The 18,989-nt window shown below is 48.7% G+C and overlaps 1 protein-coding gene across 1 annotated transcript in view; it reads right to left on the bottom strand.

Annotated features, from left to right (window-relative positions):
- Window positions 1-18,989, bottom strand: part of LOC112116098 (ovotransferrin-like) — a 56,707-nt gene that overhangs the window by 16,428 nt on the left and 21,290 nt on the right. Inside the window, exons 15-22 of the mRNA XM_029913739.1 lie at window positions 18,011-18,195; window positions 15,611-15,797; window positions 13,843-13,866; window positions 9,841-9,959; window positions 9,439-9,598; window positions 8,284-8,378; window positions 6,314-6,391; window positions 3,430-3,512 (exon numbers count right to left, since the gene is read on the bottom strand). Coding sequence (XP_029769599.1) covers window positions 3,430-3,512; window positions 6,314-6,391; window positions 8,284-8,378; window positions 9,439-9,598; window positions 9,841-9,959; window positions 13,843-13,866; window positions 15,611-15,797; window positions 18,011-18,195 — 931 coding nt within the window. The remainder of the gene's footprint in view (window positions 1-3,429; window positions 3,513-6,313; window positions 6,392-8,283; window positions 8,379-9,438; window positions 9,599-9,840; window positions 9,960-13,842; window positions 13,867-15,610; window positions 15,798-18,010; window positions 18,196-18,989) is intronic.

An 18,989-nucleotide genomic window follows, 5' to 3' on the forward strand; every position in this document is an offset into this window, starting at 1 on the left:
CCTTACCCTGTAAAGGGTTAATCCCTCCTTTAGCTGTAAAGGGTTAAGAAGTTCAAATTACCTGGTTGGCACCTGACCAAAAGGACCAATAAGGGGAGAATATACTTTCAAATCTGTGGGGGAAGGTTTTTGTTTTGTGTTCCTTTGTGTTCTCTCCAGGTCAGCGAGGAACCAGGGAAGGGAAAATACATCTCCCTAAGCCATATCTGAACTAAGCATCTAATATTACAGAAATAGGAAGTAATAGCAAGGAAATGCGTTAGGTTATCTTTTGTTTTAAGCTTGTGAATTTTCCCTGTGGTAAGAGGGAGGTTTATCCCTGTTTTTGTAACTTTAAAGTTTTGCCTAGAGGGGAAATCCTCTGTGTTTTGAATCTGATTACCCTGTAAATTACCTTCCATCCTGATTTTACAGAGGTGCTTCTTTTACTTTTTCTTTATAATAAAGTTGTTTTTTAAGAATCTGATTGGGGTTTTAGTGTCCTAAAAACCCAAGGGTCTGGTCTGTGCTCACCTTGGTTACTCTCAAGCCTCCCCAGGAAAGGGGAGGAGCTTGGGGGGATATTTTGGGGAAACAGGAACTCCAAGTGGTCCTTTTCCTGAATCTTTGTCTAACTCACTTGGTGGTGGCAGCATACTGTCCAAGGGCAAGGAAACATTTGTGCCTTGGGGAAGTTTTTAACTTAAGCTGGTAGAAATAAGCTTAGGGGGTCTTTCATGTGGGTCCCCACAACTGTACCCTAGAGTTCAGAGTGGGGAGGGAACCCTGACAGTGCCCATCACCACCAGATAAAGGAACAGATCTTAAGATGGTTAAAGAAAACTTAGTTTTATAGCATCCTGTCTGGCAAGAAACCACGTATCAATGGTTGTGGCTGTGAAACCCTCATTTCCGTATGGTTTTATCTTTATGGCCCCCTCTTTTCTATAGTTAATCTGTCTGGTTCTCTAATTGTTTCTGTCTGCTGTATAATTAATTTTGCTAGGTGTAAGTTAATTAGGGTAGTGGGATATAATAGGTTAGAGAATTATGCTACAATATGTTAGGATTGGTTAGTTAAATTTCAGTAAAATGACTGGTTAAGATATAGCTGAGAATATTACTATATAAACTGGGGTCAAACAGGAGGTGGAGGGGAAATTGGAATCATGCTTGCTAAGGTGGGGGAACAGGGACACAGGCAAGGCTCTGCAGCATCAGAGCTGGGAAGGGGGACACAGGGTAAATGCTCTGCAGCATCAGAGCTGGGAACGGAACACTGGGGAACAGACGATCAGAGATACGCCCAACTGGTGTGAAGGGCTTCGGAGTATGCTTGCTTGGAAACTAATCCCAATAAACATTGCATTGTCTGCACTTCAGACGTCTGGTCTTTTGCTGCTTGCTGTCTGTCACGGAGTGTGGTGGAGTCAGGGCCCTGCACCCCCCACTTCCTGCAATTCACCGTGACGCTCAGCCAGCCAGTAAAACAGAAGGTTTATTAGACGACAGGAGCACAGGCCAAAACAGAGCCTGTAGGTACAGAAAACAGGACCCCTCAGTCAGGTCCATCTTGGGAGGGTAGGGAGCCCAGACCCTAGTCCTGGGCCTCCCTCAGTTTCCCCAGCCAGCTCCAAACTGAGACTCCCTCCAGCCCCTCCTCTGGCCTTTGTCTCTTTCCCAGAGCCAGGAGGCCACCTGATCTCTTTGTTCTCCAACACCTTCAGTTGGCACCTTGCAGGGAAGGGGCCCAGGCCATCAGTTGCCAGGAGACAGGGTGTCGGCCATTCTCTGTGCAGACCGCATCACCCCTGCCCTCTAGGACTCTGCAACAATCCACAGCCTGATCCCCCCCACCTAGATACTTAAGAAATGCATAGGGGAAACTGAGGCACCCACACACTATTCAGAGAAAACATTAAGAACAGTCCCGCTTCGTCACACTGTCTGCATGACAAGAACCAGGGAAGTGGGAGGGTGAAGGGAAAGCCCTCTAACAAATACCATCAAGGGCAGAGGGTTTAGTGCATCAGCAATTGGTTCTTGTGTTCAGAACACTTCCTAAGTCAAAGCCATTTTTTGGCCTGACCTCTGGAGGCCCTATGTTTACAACAGCCAGCCATTTGCTACATCTGGTGATCTGCTCACAAATGAGCCAGAACTGGAAAGCTGCAGATCACGATTGAGGTGCACTGGCAGAGGCTCAGGTCTGGAACATTTGGAGCAGATTAGCAACTTGAATGCAGCATTGGCTACGCTCAGGGGAAGAGAGCTTGCCCATCCCCTGCTAACACTATGGTATGGATGGCTCAGCCACTCCCACCAGTTATCAGCTGATATCAACCCCACCAAAGAGATCCTGACAGCCCTCCCAGTGACTAACATTAATTTTGAAATATAAAAGAGTAATTCATTTCCCAAAGCAACCTTAGCCTGAACCCAGGCCACTATCTGAGGCTGTGGAGCTGGACACAGAGAGAAGTACAGGATTTAACTAGAACAGGAAAGATTTTAAAAAAAGGGGAGAAGTCCCAAGGTGCAGGGATTGTACTAGCTTGGGGTGCTGAAGATCCACTCTTAAAGCTCAATTGTGCCCCCTCCCCTTAAAAAAAAAAAAAAAAAAAATCTTAGTGGGTTCACTTTCCTGGTGCTATTTAAGAAAGCTGATATCAAAAATCCAGCAAAGAACTGCCTTCAGCTCTCTCTATACTGCCCTCTGGGGCAAGTCCCCTGAACTAAGAGTTGCTCCATTATATAGAAGTTTGGAATATGTTGAATAAAATGTTGGGAATGCAATTCTGCTAAATCCTACCTGCATGCTCTGTCTGTACAGTGGGGCCAGGCAACTATGTTATCCTTGCTGCCACATTGTAAGCTTTGCAGGATTTGACATGAACAGCACTGGCATGGAAGGCCTCCAAGGAAAGTCTAGGCGCTGCACAAGCGACCTTGTTGACTCAGTACCATAGGTGACTTTCTGCTCAAAGGCAGCACAGAACCCCTGCCCCAATCAGCATGGGTCAGTGTGCTGGACAGGTGAGGGTGCTGCCTTACCAGGGATGCCAGTGTGATGTTTGCTTATCATGGTACAAAGCAACACCTGCAACGTGCAGACAGAGTTGAGTGGAAACCTCCTTCTACTCTCTCCAGAAATGCACACACCAGTGCCATGCGCATTTCCTATTGCCTTCTACCACCCTCTTCCCACACCCCTCCCTCAAGCTGGCATGGCAGAGCAGTTCCGGGGGATGGAAGGGTGGAGGAAATGAAGGAGGTTGCACATTGGTTTTTGACCTTATAACACAGGGCACAAGAGAACAGCTTTATAGGGGCTCCATATTTGCTCGAATCTCTCTCAACTCACTCCCCAACCCAGCCTTCATATCATAATTTGGCCTCTATCCATTTACAGACTGAAGCATCTATCTCCTCCATTCTTCAACCACTTACCTAGCTGTAGCTTTGAACTTCTCCAAGAACTGAAGTCGCAAGCTCTCATGGCCTGGGAGGTCAATCAGCGTCACACTAGAGCCCTGTAAATGGACCAGAAGAAGTAACAATTCCATCAATATTTAATCCACAAATATGCATGATCATGTAGGTCTGGGTAATAAAATATGTAACAAGATACACAACAGTTCATATTCTACAGACAGCCATGGCCTACACCGCAAACAAGACTGCTTTGCAGTTCCCCAACCCCTTTTGGTATCATCATTTCTCCTACAGCAGGGTTCTCAAACTCAAATGACCACGAGGGCCACATGAGTACTAGTACATTGGCCCAAGGGCCGCATTTACTGACACCTCCCCCACGCCGCCCTCGGCCCCACCCCCACTCCACCCCTTCCATGAGGCCCTGCCCCACCTCTTCCCACCCTTTCCCTGCCCCCACTCCAACCCCTTCCCTGAAATCCCCACCCCAACTCCACCCTGCCTCCCTGCTCCCTGCTCAGGGCAGGGAGTTGGGGTATAGGGTGCAGGAGGGGTGAGGGGTGCGGCAGGGGGTCAGGATGCGGCAGGAGGTTCAGGGCAGGGGGTCGGGGTGCAGGGGAGGTGCGGGGTGCAGGAGGGGGCTCAGGGCAGGGGGTTCGGCTGCAGGAGGGATTCGGGGGGCGGACTCCGGCCCGACATGCACCAGGGGCAGGGCAGGCTCCCTGCCTGCCTGTCCTGCCCCCGTGCTGCTCTGGGAAGCGCCCGGAACCTGGGGAAGGGGGGGCGCAGGGGTGTGTGTGTTGCTGTTGCTTCAGGCACCACCCCCAGCAGCTCCCATTGGTTGGGAACGGGGAACCGCGGCCAATGGGAGCTGCTGGGGGCGGTGCCTGAAGCAACAACCACACACACCCCTGCGCCCTTCCCCAGGTTCCGGCCGCTTCCCGGAGCAGCGCGGGGGCAGGGCAGGCAGACAGGGAGCCTGCCTGGCCCCGGTGCGCATCGGGCTGGAGCCGCTCTAGGTAAATGCTGGGGGACGGCCGGGGCGGGGAGCTCGCGGGCCACAGAAAATAACGCTGCAGGTCGCATGTTTGAGACCCCTGTCCTACAGCATATGTGCCCAAAATCTCCCACTTATTTGCTGTTGATAGGCAGCTTCTATACATGAGTGTAAGAGGCCCCCATGCCACCACTGGGGCAGTCTCAGGCCACTGCACCCCCCTTGCCCAACAGCAGCAGGAGTTTGGGTGTGGGAGGGGGCTCAGGGCTGGGGCGCGGGAGAGAGATGTGGGCGGCGCTTGCCTCATGGAGGCTCCCCGGAAGCGGCAACATCCCTCAGCTCCTAGGCAGAGGGGCTGGGTGGCTCTACGCGCTGCCTCCACCTGCAAGCACCACCCCCGCAGCACCCATTGACTGCAGTTCCCAGCCAATGGGAGCTGCAGAGCCAACGCTCAGGGAGGAGGCAGCGTGCAGAGCTGCCTGGCTGTGGCTCCCCCTCTGCCTAGGAGCTGAGGGATGTTGCCGCGCTCAGGGAGGCACCAAGCCAGGTAGGGAGCCTGCCAACCCTGCCGCCGCCGCCACCACCACCTGCGGCGGCAGTGCCGCCACCCCCCACCCCAGCTCGGGGGAGGAGAAATGTGGACAGGGGTAAGGGGGCCGAGGCTGGGGTCACTGCTGAGGGTGGGCACGGAGCCCTGGGCACGGGGCCGGCAGCCAGAGGCAGGAGCAGAGATGGGTGCCGTTCCCTTTGCTGCCCCCCATGGAGGCTGGCCCGGGCCCCAGCCATGCACTACTAAACGTTCTTCAGCTTCCCTCTAGGGAACCACGCCCCACAGATTGGGGACCTCTGCCCTAAAATTTGTATAGGCCTTTCACACAACAGGGAAAGAAATATATGTCTAACAACAGAAAAATATGATAAGTTTACAAATATTAGCAGTGTGAGGGTGGTGTAAGACTTAAATAACTAGAATTCAAGTTGAGAGCGTCCCTTGAACTCAAGGTTAATGTTTTGCTAGAGATTTTTGTGGCTTCTTCTGGACCAGCCCCCTGGGTGAAAGTAAGTTACAGGACTTACTGGTACTGCCAGAGTCCTGAGGGGGCGGGGCCTTTAAATCTACCCAGGGCTCCCAGCTGCAGAGGTGGCTGGGAGCCCCCGGGGCACAGGGGCAAATTAAAGGGCCCGGGGCTCCGGCCGCCGCGGAGCTCTGTGCCCTTTAAATCCGGCCCCAGCCCGGCCACCGGAGCTGCGGGCAGGATTTAAAGAGCTCTGGGCTCCCGGCGGGGAGCCCTTTAAATCCCCGCCGCGGAAGCCGGTGCGGTCCGCCAGTATCGTACCGGCTTACTTTCACCTCTGACCAGCCCCCTTTCCTCATATGGTTCCGTTCTCATGACTCCTGCCCCATTAGCGCCATGCATCCTTTACTTAGCTTATGAACACAGCTCTTAATACCTAAATAATCCCCCAACCAACCTCCTTAAAAGACTGGAACAAATCTGTAGTTTCTAGGTCAAGACACTTTGAAGATACGATGAACCAAAAAAAATAAAAAAAAAAAAAATAATAGAATCTGACAACGGAATGAAACCCACTTGAGCTTCTCAGACCTCCATTCCCTATCTACCCTTCCATCACAGATTTGTCCCAGCCTCTCTAGAAAGATTCTATCCCAGGTTAAGACCAACTGAGTGAAATTTTAGGCAGACCGGTTCCAGTTTTGGCAAAGCTAGGAGAAGGAGACACCAAATCAGATTTATAGCTTCCGCTTAACTACACAGAGACTAGTGCCTCTCTCTGCAGAATCTGACTATAATTAGCTGTAAATTCTAAGGCCACCAACTCACAACCAAACTTGTCATACCCCAAGAGTTTTATGCAAAATCCAAACCAGTGTCTGCTTACCTTGTCATTACTGACTCTGTAAACAGCAGAGCTATCAGTTATGGAGGTCTGGGTGTTTCGGTAAGTGCCTGTTAACAGCTATTAAAAATAAAACAAGACAAAGGAAAATCAATCCTATTTCCAGGTTTCCGAGGAAATGTTTTTTCTACTCAATGAAATTTCAGCAAAACAATGGAATTGTCTGTTTTAGGAAATGTTAAACTGATTGTTTCCTATCATTCCAGGAACCTCCCAATCAATTAACACTGGCTGGCTCCATCTCCATGGAACACTTCCATCCCCCCAAATGAAGGGCTCCAACACCGAGCCTAATTCAAAGCTGCCATTAATGCTTAATCACAGTCCAGAATGACATGCAATTACAATGCTGTAGGCAGTTTCCTCTCAAGAAAACACTAAACATTCTTTGCTATGTATCCCAGCAGCCTTACTGGAAACAGAATAGGGACACTGAAGACTACCCAAGCAAACAAAAAGCATCGTGTCAAGCTATAATTAATTTTTACTTATGTATGAACAAGTTGTTTAATCAGCCTGATTTCTAAAATCAGGGATGAAACAACATTTAGAACAAGGTAATGAAAATACAGGAACATATAAAGAGATGAACTCAGCTTTGAGACTTTTTAAAAAAGAATAAAATAATATAGGTCTGATATTTGGCCCACTTTATAATCAAGCTGATTGGGAAAGGGTGATAGATTTAAATACATGTTTTAAAAAGGCATTTACAAAGTCATCATCATTTCTAGTTCTTTTCAAAACTGAATAAATGTGCCAAATAGAAAAAATAGGTTTTCTAATCTTCATGTTTCAAGGAGCATTTTGCAAACAAGAGGGAATAAAACAAAGTGCAGCAGATTCTGCTTATTAGCAACCCCTCAGCAGCCTGCAAAAATTTGCCATTATCCAGCAGTTGCCAATAAATGGAAGGCACGTTTGCAGGGCTGCAGCCACGGTAGGAAATGCTGGCCTGCAACTTGTAGGGCTGCAGCCAAGGAAACGTGCCTGCGGGCAGCGGGGCTGCAGCCCAGATGCTGGGGCTTCTACAGTGAGTAGGGGCAGTGGGAGTCCAGAGAGCTGCACAGCACCTCAACTCTCCAGGGATTGGGGCTCAGCACATCCCAGCGCTTTCTTCCCTGGTGCAGCCCGGGGAGCACAAGGAGAGGTACCGTGAAGCTCTGGCACCTGGGCTGCAGCCAGAGGTGAAAGTAAACCGGTAAGAAAATGGCTATCGATACACAGCCAACCGTACCAGCAGGGCCGCCAATTGGAGGGGTGGGGCAAAAGGGGCAGCTGTCCTGGGGCCTGTGCCAGCGGCCAGAGCCCCGAGCCCTTTAAATTGCCGCCGGAGCCCTGGCTGGCATGGGCTGGGCAGTACAGAAGGGCTGGCTGGGGGAGTCTAGCCCCAAACCCGCCCATTCCACCCGAGCCGCCCCTTCCACCTTGCCCAGTTACTTCCCCCAGCCTCCCCACAGAGCCCCAGCCCCTGACCTCCTGTGCAATTCCTGTGCACAGGCAGGCTTGCTGGGCTGCAGTCCCAGAAGGAAGCACTAGGGGCTGCAGGCAGGTTTGCTAGGTTGCAGCTAGAGAAGGCCCGGTCCAGCACTTCCTTCCTTGGCTGCAGCTTGCAAACCTACCTGCAGCTGGAGCCTTCCTCCTAAAAAATTGTCCTTAATAAACGGCATGCCACTGCCAACATCTGAATCCCATTAACCTTAAAGTCAATAGGACAGGGCTGATTCCCAACAAAATGATGCTATTAACCAGAAGCTGTTAACATCCAGGTTTCTACTAAGCAGAATCTACTATACTTGCAAGTTTTAATTTAAAGAGAGTTCTCCCCTTCCACAAATGCACCCAAAGAGCCCATTAAAGGTTTGAAAAGAAGAGCACGAGCCACTCAGCTTTCATTCACCTTGCCAATCTCAGTGGCAGGAGTACTATAAAACACCCCAAACTTTACTTACTCGGACGAACAGCAGTGTTTTTCCTGAGTCACAAAGGCCTACCAGAAGCACCGTCCTCCGGCTGCTCTTCCTGCCCCGGATAAGTTTCCAAACCACTGTGGACAGAGGAAAAATTACAGGATATCAGCATATGGCCAAGCATGCATCTGTACAAACAAATTTTGGATTTGTAATTCGCCATCAGTGGAAGTACTAGTCTAGATACAGCTCAGATGTCTTACCCCTTTTCATCTAACCTTGCTCTGAGCATTATGGAGGTGCCATAGCATCTTCACAGGTAAGCTGGCTTTGAGTTTCATACTGACGAGGTTTAATACTACCTGTTATAGATGAACAATTAGCTGTTAAAATTAAATAATACTCCCTTTAATTTTGCAAGTCCCACCATTTTTTCTCTAAATCTCTCTAGCTAACAAATGGTTCATACTAACTTTTCTAAATTTTCCATATAGACAAACTTCACTGAAAACTCATGGACCACATCTGAAGATAGTCAGCTGCAACTGAGCAAAGGCTCTGGGATCCTAGTTTTCCATGATACAAAAAAAAAACCAAAATTCTCAGATAATAAAAACAACAAAAATCTGCATTTTTTCCACAATTAAGATGAAACGCTGAACTTCAGTTTCCCGAGCCCCGATATATATAGGTTTCAGTTTGAACACGTTTTATTGATATACAATAGAACCTCATTTATCCGAGCCTCCATTATCTGGCTCTCCATATTAAGCGAACCACCAGCCACCAGGGACTGACTGCCTGAGCTCTCACCTCATCTTAAAATAAGGGCTAGAAAGCTCTTTGCCAATTCTCCTGATTATCCCAATTTCTGATTATCTGATCTGGCCCCAGTCCTAATTAGATCGGATAAATGGGGTTCCACTGTAAATTAAAAGCGCATTCAAAAATCAACCACAAGAGGGGTGATTGTGCGCATTGAATTTGTGACACTGGTACTTTCAGTACGTTAGGGGGTTGGGGTACCGGGCCAGGGAGGTAGACCAGGCAGCCTGCCGGGGTGGCCGGGAGAAAGCGGGCCGGGCCGGGCCGCGCAGGGTGTCGGGGGCACCGGGCCGACGGGAGGCGAGCCGAGGTACCGGGCCGGGGGCAGGCGGGCCGCGCAGCGAGTCGGGGTGTCAGGCCGCAGTCACTCACGCAGGGTCAGGGCTACGGCCAGCAGCGCCAGCAGCACCGAGAGCAGGGTCGAGTCCGGCACTTGCAGCTCCTGCCGCAGCGAGTCCAGGTAGGGCTGCAGCCCGCTTCGCTGGTCGCCCTCCGGCGCCATCCCCTGCCCCGCGCTGACAGCCACGTGTCCCTAGTCGTGGCCTGCGCCGTCAGAGCGCCGCGCCGTGCAGATGCATCATGGGAAACGTAGTTCCCCGCCCGCAACCGCCCACAGTCTCGCCGCAAGGGCTCTCGGGAGTTGTGGTCCTCCAGGGCCTTCTCTGGAAAGCCTCATGGGAGTTGTAGTTTCTTCCCTCTCCTGGCCTGGAGGGCGGCGCACTGAGCCAGGGGCCCCACAGGGTGTTGATCCCTTCTAGGGTTTCCTGGCCTGACCCAGTTTAACTCCCCCCATTCGCCTGTGGAGGTCACGGTCAGAGAGGGCATCTTTCCAGGCCACTTCCGCTCATCTGAGCAGCCCAGGGCCCGTGACAGGAGCCCCGCTTCTCGCTCCTCTGTAGCGCCCATGGCGCCAGGGTTACCAGATGTCCAGGTTTCCCCACACACGGCCTCTCCTTCAATCTCTGTCCCAGTGGAGTTTTGAAATATACACGTCTGTGATTTTTCTTGCTCGTCCTTTTTCCAACGTCGATTCTGGTAGAACTGAAAATCCCAGCGTGTGTGTTTACTTACTTCTGCGCTGCTGCTGGCGATGGTGATGCCTTCAGAACTGGGCGGCTGGAGAGCAGCGGCTGTGGGCTGGGACTGACTGCCTGGAAAAAGTTACCTTTAAATTTGATTTTAATTTGTTTTTGAGGTCATCACACTTGTTATTTATAAATATTCGATATTCAAATTAGAAAGGAACTACAGTAGAAACTGTACTTCCCCTCCACCCAGCAGTGTCCTCTATTTGGGAACTTAAAATATGGTAATCCTACACGGCATGAGGGCCCAGCCCGCCTCCCATGGAGCTGGGTGTGCTGGGGGCCGTAGCCCAGCTCTGCTAGGAGCCCAGCGCCACAGGTGGCTTTGCTAAGTGCACTCACTCAGCAGTCTGCAGGCAATTGCTGCCAAACAGTCTGTAAAACTTTTAACAGCGACTCTTCTTTTTGCACCAGGGTCACTGGCAGTCATGCCTACCTCCTGCTCCCACGTAGGACAGCCAGCGTCGCCACCACACCAGGATTTATCAATTTATAACGCCAAATAGTTCCAGAGCATAGTGGGCCGTTTCCCAAAGGCTTGACAAGATAGCAGTTCATGGGTCACCAGAGTGACTTGCATGACCTCCACAGCTAAACAGGCAGTTATATGGAGCACTGCGGGAGTAAGGAAAACATTAATCCTTAATCAGCCTGCTGCTGCATCCTTGAATTCTACATATTACATAGTATATTCCATACAAAAAATGGCATTAAGAGAACATTATTAGCGTTGCAAAGTCAAGTACTCAAAAGTTAGGAAAGGTCAGGATTAAGGCTGTTTAGCAACCTGAAGTGTGCCCCCTTGTGTATGTATATTGTCTCTAATTACATGAGTACATACAGTACTATATTTTCCACAGGGCCCCTACTAAATTTCTAGATATGCAGTGAATTTTTGGATATAAATAATCCATTTGAAATTACTCACATTTGATGGTACTGGTTTTTAACATATAGGGCTTGCTCCTCTAAAAATAACACCTCAGCAAGCTGCTGCTAGTAGAAGCTAAAATCATTAAGTACGTCTGAGATGTAAATTAGCAAAGCAGAGGCTACTCTCCATGATTCCTCTCCAGCTCACTAACTCCTGTTCTCTCAATATTCAGACCAATAGTTTTCTTAATAAATATGTACATGGAGAGCTACAGCAAACAAGGGGTCCAAGTTACAAGCCTACTTCTGTTCCCAGTCAAGCAACTGCTGTACTCGAGTTGGGTGAGAGAGGTCCATGCAGTTAAAGCATCACGCGCTACTAAAAAGAGAAAAAGTGCCTGTCTGAGAATACACAGAGGCCTGAAAACATGCTGTCACTCTGCAAAGTAAAAACTGGCCATTTATGATCTGATTTCAGAATTACTGACCTCAAAGCTTTCAAAAATAATGAGGCAGGGCCCCCCAAAAATCATGGGCTTAAAAATCTTGAGGTTTTTTTAAATAATAAATTTTGGATTCTTTTTCTATGCCTTCTTTTACACAGACTTTAGGAGGCACACCTAAGCTTTTTCAAGTTTTTCTCTGCAAACATCAGACATATACGTTTCCTTTTTTTGTTAATGAAAGCTGAGGTTACTTTTCACACAGTCTCTTGACTGTAGCAGTTGGGGCTTTGGGGAAAACTCCAACCAATCACAAGTGTTAGCAACACTGGCCCAGATCAGTGGGGACAACCAGGACATACGGGCCCTAAAAAAATCCAAAACTAGTGTTTAAATAATCCAAAGGGAACTCTGAAACTGAAGCCCCTGAGTCAAATATCCTGTACTTTAAGACCACTGCTATAAATTACAGATCAGCACCCTTGCTCAGCAAGTTAGCTTAACCTGACTGTACTTTGTAAGCCCCTTCAGGATTCAGCCTGAAGCAAGCTGGGCTGCACTAGAAATAACAAGTGTGCCACCCAGGGCAGGTAGAGGGTCCAGGGCTCTCCACAGTGGCCCAGGCTCCCTGGGTGGCTCTTACCACGGCCCAGCTCCAGCTTCTGGCCTGGCCAGTGGGCGGGGCCTATGGGGAAGAGGAGGAGCAGGGGTGAGACTGGCGCTTCCTCTGAGCCTCAGGCAGGTGCAGAGCTGGGACAAATACCGTCCTGGAGTCATTCAGCCCAGGACTTGAACGCTGCATTTTGAGACTGTCCCACCCAATTCGGGTCACCCTAAGCAGATATGACCCTTAACTTTAATGGCTGTATGCTGACTGGCCAACAGATATGCTAAGCAGGTTGGCCGGAGCTGGGAGAAGATACTTCCTCCTACTTGTCTGCAGTGTTACTACCTCATGCAACTTTTTCACAAGTGAACCAGATTTAGGCGGGGCTTGGGCCCAGTCTGGCGCTAAGAAGCCACAGCCCCCTAGCAAATCTTAGCCCTATGATTGGTCCCTGCCCCACTTTCCCATGTGGCAGAACAACCAATCAGAGCTGCTGCAAGAAGGGGTTGGCTAATGTTCTCCTAGATCAGGGGTGGGCAAACTTTTTGGCCCTAGGACCACATCGGGTACAGAAATTGTATGGAGGGCCAGGTAAGGAAGGCTGGGGGAGGCTATGCCTCCCCAAACAGCGAGGCATGGCCTGGCCCCTGCCCCCTATCCAGCCCCCCGGAACTCCCATCCCCATCCAACCCCCCGGGACTCCCGCATCCTATCCAAACACCCCTGCTTTCTGTCCCCTGACCATCCCCCCAGGACACCCATCCCCTATCCAATCTCCCCTGCTTCCCACCCCCCTGATGCCCCCCCACCCCCTATTCAACCCTCCTTGCTCTCTCTGCCCCACGTTACCTGTTCCCTTAACCCCCCTACCCTTCCTGTGAGAATAGTGTCAGCTCCTGGGGTGGGGGAGTGCACCCCAAGAGTGTGCCTAGGGACCCGAAGATAGGGGCAGTGCCTGGGCTCTGTTCCAACTCTGGAGGCTGAAAGCCCTCAGGGATTCAGTTGCTAGATCCCCACACAGCAGTCTGGGAGTAGCCAAGAAGGGTACTTGACTGGTCGGACCATGCATTCTCCGAGAGAGTTGATGTGTCAATACTTCGGAGATTTTAGCTGGTTCGATACAATTGTCCTTCTGGAAAAGCACACAATCTAAATTTTCCATGCAGTGAACTATGTTTATTTGCCGCTTACAGGTGCCAACCTATTGCATCAGAAATGCTGGTCATGTAGCATTAGTGGAAATTGCAGCTCAATGTTTCTGACTGGTTCCACTTGATATCTAAGGTTTGGTGCTGAATAAGCTCTACTGGTTTGGGTTATTCTGGGTATGTATTATTATTATTTGTATTACCATAGCAGCTATATAGATGCATTGTTAGTGCTTCCAAAGAAATATGATAGGCACACCATACACACTGAAAAATAAATATGTACATTTCTGTGAGGCCGGCTTGTGCTATTCTGTGTATTTGATAGCATTCTGTAATAGCTGAGACTCCAAATGCAAAGGAGAACTTCAAACTAAATCACAGCAAGCCCAATGTTAGACTCTGAGATTTTATTTCTTGCTCTGGTGACAGCAGGAAGTCAAACGTCATGAGAACAGGCTAGACACCTCTTCAATGGTGAGTTAAAGGGGGGGAAGAGACAGCAGCAGTGGGACCCCAGCTAGCTAGAGTTCAATGCTGAGAATGCTACAAGGAATGAAGCATCCAGATTTTTCCTCCCACTGTGAGGCGCTCCCGTTAATCTGATCAGTCCAAGTCACTGAAACTGCAGACCTGGAGGAGTTCTGTAAGGGGAAGAGAACAGGCAGATTCAGATATTGCTGGCAGCTTGTTTAAACAGAAAATAAACACATTTCACATTCTACCAGCACAGATAACACTACAGTAACAATCTCTCCATGTGGAAAACATACCCTAGGTTTACATGCACAAAGTGCTACAAAGAGCTCTCCCAACCCAGTCCCGACAGGATTTCACTGTTTGGAATGGATCGGGGCAGGCTGCTCAAAGCTACTCTGGCCATGTGTTCTCCAAGCTGGAAGCCCCATAGGAAATGGGGCAGGAGCACTGGCTGGCTGGAGAGCTCACAGCAATATATTGTTTCCAGCCCTCTCTGAATCATAGAATATCAGGGTTGGAAGGGACCTCAGGAGGTCATCTAGTCCAAGCCCCTGCTCAAAGCAGGACAAATCCCCAACTAAATCATCCCAGTCAGGGCTTTGTCAAGTCTGACCTTAAAAACCTCTAAGGAAGGAGATTCTACCACCTCCCTAGGTAACCCATTCCAGTGCTTTATTACCCTCCTATTGAAAAAGTTCTTCCTAATATCCAACCTAAACCTCCCCCACTCTAACTTGAGACCATTATTCCTTGTTCTGTCATCTGCTACCACTGAGAACAGTCTAGATCCATCCTCTTTGGAACCCCCTTTCAGGTAGTTGAAAGCAGCTATCAAATCCCCCCTCATTCTTCTCTTCTGCAGACTAAACAATCCCAGTTCCCTCAGCCTCTCCTCATAAGTCATGTGCTCCAGACCCCTAATCATTTTTGTTGCCCTCCGCTGGACTCTTTCCAATTTTTCCACATCCTTCTTGTAGTGTGGGGCCCAAAACTGGACACAGTACTCCAGATGAGGCCTCACCAATGTCGAATAGAGGGGAATGATCACGTCCCTCGATCTCCTGGCAATGCCCCTACTTATACAGCCCAAAATGCCGTTAGCCTTCTTGGCAACAAGGGCACACTGTCGACTCATATCCAGCTTCTCGTTCACTGTAACCACTAGGTCTTTTTCTGCAGAACTGCTGTCTAGCCATTCGGTCCCTAGTCTGTAGCAGTGCATGGGATTCTTCCGTCCTAAGTGAAGTTCCAGTTGGGGAATAAACTTTTTCATAATATTAGTGGCCAGTGGACTGGATGGGCTCAAGGGACTTGTTAAGAGGCTTCTAGGGCACTGGTTCAAATCTGTGCCAGGTCAGCAGGGACCAAGAGTTGCTACCATTCACTGAGTGGACGGTGGACTGTGTGAAATGAACTGGTGATCTCAGGCTAGATTCTTAGTGGACACGAGTCCACATCACAAAAGCTACCTTCCGTTCTTGGCTTCTCCTCTAATTTGCCGCCTTCTTGGCAATCTCAGAGGAGAGGCCAAGTACTGAATGGACGTGAAAAAGGAACTTGTCGTCTCTTCTCCTAAGATGTATTTCTACAGAACAGGACTGAGCACATTGGCGGGGCAGGGAAGGTTGCATCCCCACTTCTCATACTGTACCTATACTAGAGATAAATAACAGACCTTAGTGTCTGGTGATACCAATCCAGCATGGTTCAACTCATAACATTTTTATAAGAAAAAAAGATGTATTGGTATCTTCATAAGTTGTTGCCTTCATTTTGCTTGGAAAACTGGACTGGACAGTGACAGACATAACTCCCGTCTCCCTCGAGCCCCAACTCCCCATGATATTCATGTCTATGTAGCAGACAGATGCAGTTCATCTATTTCTCATCTGGGTTTGTTACAGTTACCTGATGGTGAGCACTTATTGAGACTAGAGATAGAATCAAAGTAGTCTTTTCCCAGGTACTGCTCATAGGTTGTTCCTCTGGAGAGTTGAATCAGGCACGTGGTGGAATCCTTGAATAAAAGGTCCTTGGTTTCAGACTGAAACATCTGGAAGATAGCTTTCTGAGATCCACGGCTTCCATACAATGCCTGAAATACAGGAGTGAACGAGTAAATGGACATAGATGAAAGCAAAGACTCAGCCTCATGCAGAGTCAGATCATCTGTATGGCGTAAAGCTGGAGAAAGTTCTCTCACCATCAACGGAACAATGTAAGAAAAAATATTTGCATACACTCCCAAAAGAACTTCCTTCTACAGGGATGGGAGGAGAGCAGAAGAATCCACAAAATCCAGTAGGGGGCCTCACCATGCAGATTTACCTGGAAAGAGCTCAGATACCACGGTGATGAGCAAGGTAGAAAGTCATAATACAGAGAGCAGGGACTGCAGTATGAAGCCATGTATCACTACATGACTGGTCTTAATCAGTTTTGGTCCTATAGAAATAGTGAGAGATCTCGAAATACATATTTTCCTCATGCAGAGGGCTGGATTCTCCGGTCTCACAAGTTCACTTTGCAGCTCAACTTAAGGTGGCCAGAGATTCCCATAAGACAATTCCTCTTGTATACCAGGTGTGATGTTGCACCCCATAATGCTTTATAGAAATATGCTTATGAGTGTAAATATGACATAACTGGAATATGTTTTATGCTAGATATGCCATGTAACATATCTTTGCAAAGATTATGTTCTACTGAATGTATTCATCCTATTCGTATGCATGTATCATTTTTATATCTGAAGTTATGAGTGTTAGCTCTATGCTTGTATTTAAAGTGTTTGCTGTAGGAAGCACATAAGGCAGATTTGGTCAACATAGTGTGAAGGGGTTGTTCAAGTAATTGGGAGTACTTAGCTAACAATGGACCTGGAGAGACGCCAATCCACATCTGAGCTTTCCTGGGAATGTTCAAACTAACATGTAAACAATGGCATCGGCCTGTAAAGAACTGAGTCATGCATGGACATGTGACTTGCCCATGTGACTCCAGAACTCCATCTTGTAGCTGTGATTCTGCACAGGAGAACACTAGGAGTTTCCATCCACGAGAGAGACTATATAAGGCCCTAGAAAACCCCTCCATTTTGTCTTCAGCTGGCTCAAGAGATAACCTCTCCACCCCAAAGAGATGCCTGAAAGAAACTGGAACAAACGACAGTAACTACAGGGATGTGAGTGATTGCTGGACCCAGACTATGTGGAAGTTTAGTCTGTCAAAGAAGCTTATTGGACCATCTCTGAGGGTGAGATTTACCTGCATTTAGTTTCCTACTGTATTAGGCTTAGACTTGCGTGTTTTTGTTTTATTTTGCTTGGTAATTTACTTTGTTCTGTCTGTTATTACTTGGAACCACTTAAATCCTACTTTTTATATTTAATAAAATCACATTTTCCTTATTAATTAACCTAGAGCAAGTATTAATACCTGGGGGAGCAAACAGCTGTGCATCTCTATCAGTGCTGTAGAGGGCGAACAATTTGAGTTTACCTTGTATAAGCTTTATACATAGTAAAATGGATTTGTTTGGGGTTTGGACCCCATTGGGAGCTGGGTATCTGGGTGCTGGAGACAGGAGCACTTCTTAAGCTGTTTTCAGTTAAGCCTGCAGCTTTTGGGGGACGTGGTTCAGACCAGGGTATGTTTTTGTAGCAGGCTAGCATGTCTGGCACAACCAGGCGGGGTACCGAAGTCCCAAGCTGCCAGGGAAAACGAGCTTAGAGGTAGTCTCAGCACATCATGTGGCAGTCCCAAGGGGGTTTCTGTGACCCAACCCGTCACAGCAGGAATCTCTGCCAGCAAAAGAGGAAGGTCCTGATCCCCTCTACTTTTCTTGCAATGGTATGAAACACTATTTGTGCGTTCAGATTTCCAGTAGATGAGACAGAATATGGAAACAAGCTGAAACTGAGTGAAAAGTTTATATGGTCTGTGATGCCATAAAATATCTGACTTATGGCATCCTATGGGACTGGCACCAATGCCCGCCAAAGTCAATGGGAGATCTTTCATTAAATGCAATGGGCTGTTAGAAAATTGGGCTGATTGGATGAAAAAAATTCAGTGTGATAGACTGCCCCTCTTCTATTTCATTTGTAGCAGTACGGTCATCCACTCTCATGAATCCAAACACTGATACAGCCAACTATGTCTGGATTTGAACAGAGAGTTGGACTCGCTGATAAGAGTTTCTAACATTGGCGTATGTCACTTATGCATGACCTGTTATTGGTTCACTCTAAATGCTAAGAGGGGAATATAAAAACAAGCTGAATAGATTTCTGCCCCAGTACTGACCTGTTGGTCTATCAGCATCTCACGGACAGCAGTTGCTCTGTCTGGACGTGTGACCACAGCATGGGCAGGAACTAAAGCCAGGTGGCATTTCTTGTATTCATCAGGACGAGCGCGAGTTCCATCCCGGCACAGCAACTCGAATTGGTCACTTCTCAGCCCCTTTGCCCAGTCAGCTTTATTATGTCCTTGAAAGAGAATTAGATGGAGGCTCTAGAGCTGTTTGAGAGCACCAGGCTTTGCTCTGAGTGTGGCTGCCCATGGGGGGTATCATTGGGAATGTCTGTGTGTGCGCTTGTATTTGGATACATGCATGTGTCTAGGAGATGTACTGACTAGAGCTCAACAGGAAGTGGCTAGCGTGGGGGAGACAGGGCAATCTGGAGGATTTATTCACACATCTTCTGTTAATATTCATTCTACTAGAGGATGTGTCTAAACCCCCTAGGCTGGCTTGAAGACCGTAGCCAGGGCTTGTGGAAATGGGTATTGAACTCTCAGGTGTACAGACAGTGACTGGCAGACTCTGTGACAGGCTGGCAGGAGCGAGAACCCTGCATGAAACTGTTGAGTGGGAGTTGGGCTGACTGGGGCAGGTGTGGCTTGTTAATTCCATGAGGAAGGAAGAGAAGGGGGCTTAGCCTGTGGTCAGAGAACTAGGGACAGAGACAGCTTGTCCCTGCAGGAAGCCCTGGGACCAGTCTTGGGGAGAAAGCCTGGACTGGGGTTTCTGTTCTATGATTGTTGTTTGAGTTACCAGTGAAGTCATACCCCAGGAAAGGGGTAAGACTGATCTCAGACAGAACGGGCAGGCTTTATCTGGAGCAGGGTGGGCATGCCATCTGCTCCCCAACACCAGAGCAAGGTGAGCAGGACTTGGGCCATAGACTGCAGTGACCAGCCACTGGAGTCTGAAGCTAGCACTAGTGTGTGCGCGCCCACCCAAATCTGCACATTTCTATCCCTGAGCAGATAACGAGGC

The sequence above is a fragment of the Terrapene carolina genome, unplaced genomic scaffold (genome assembly GCF_002925995.2).
Source record: "Terrapene carolina triunguis isolate 2854851 unplaced genomic scaffold, T_m_triunguis-2.0 Scaffold837, whole genome shotgun sequence".
Taxonomy (NCBI): Eukaryota; Metazoa; Chordata; order Testudines; family Emydidae; genus Terrapene; species Terrapene triunguis.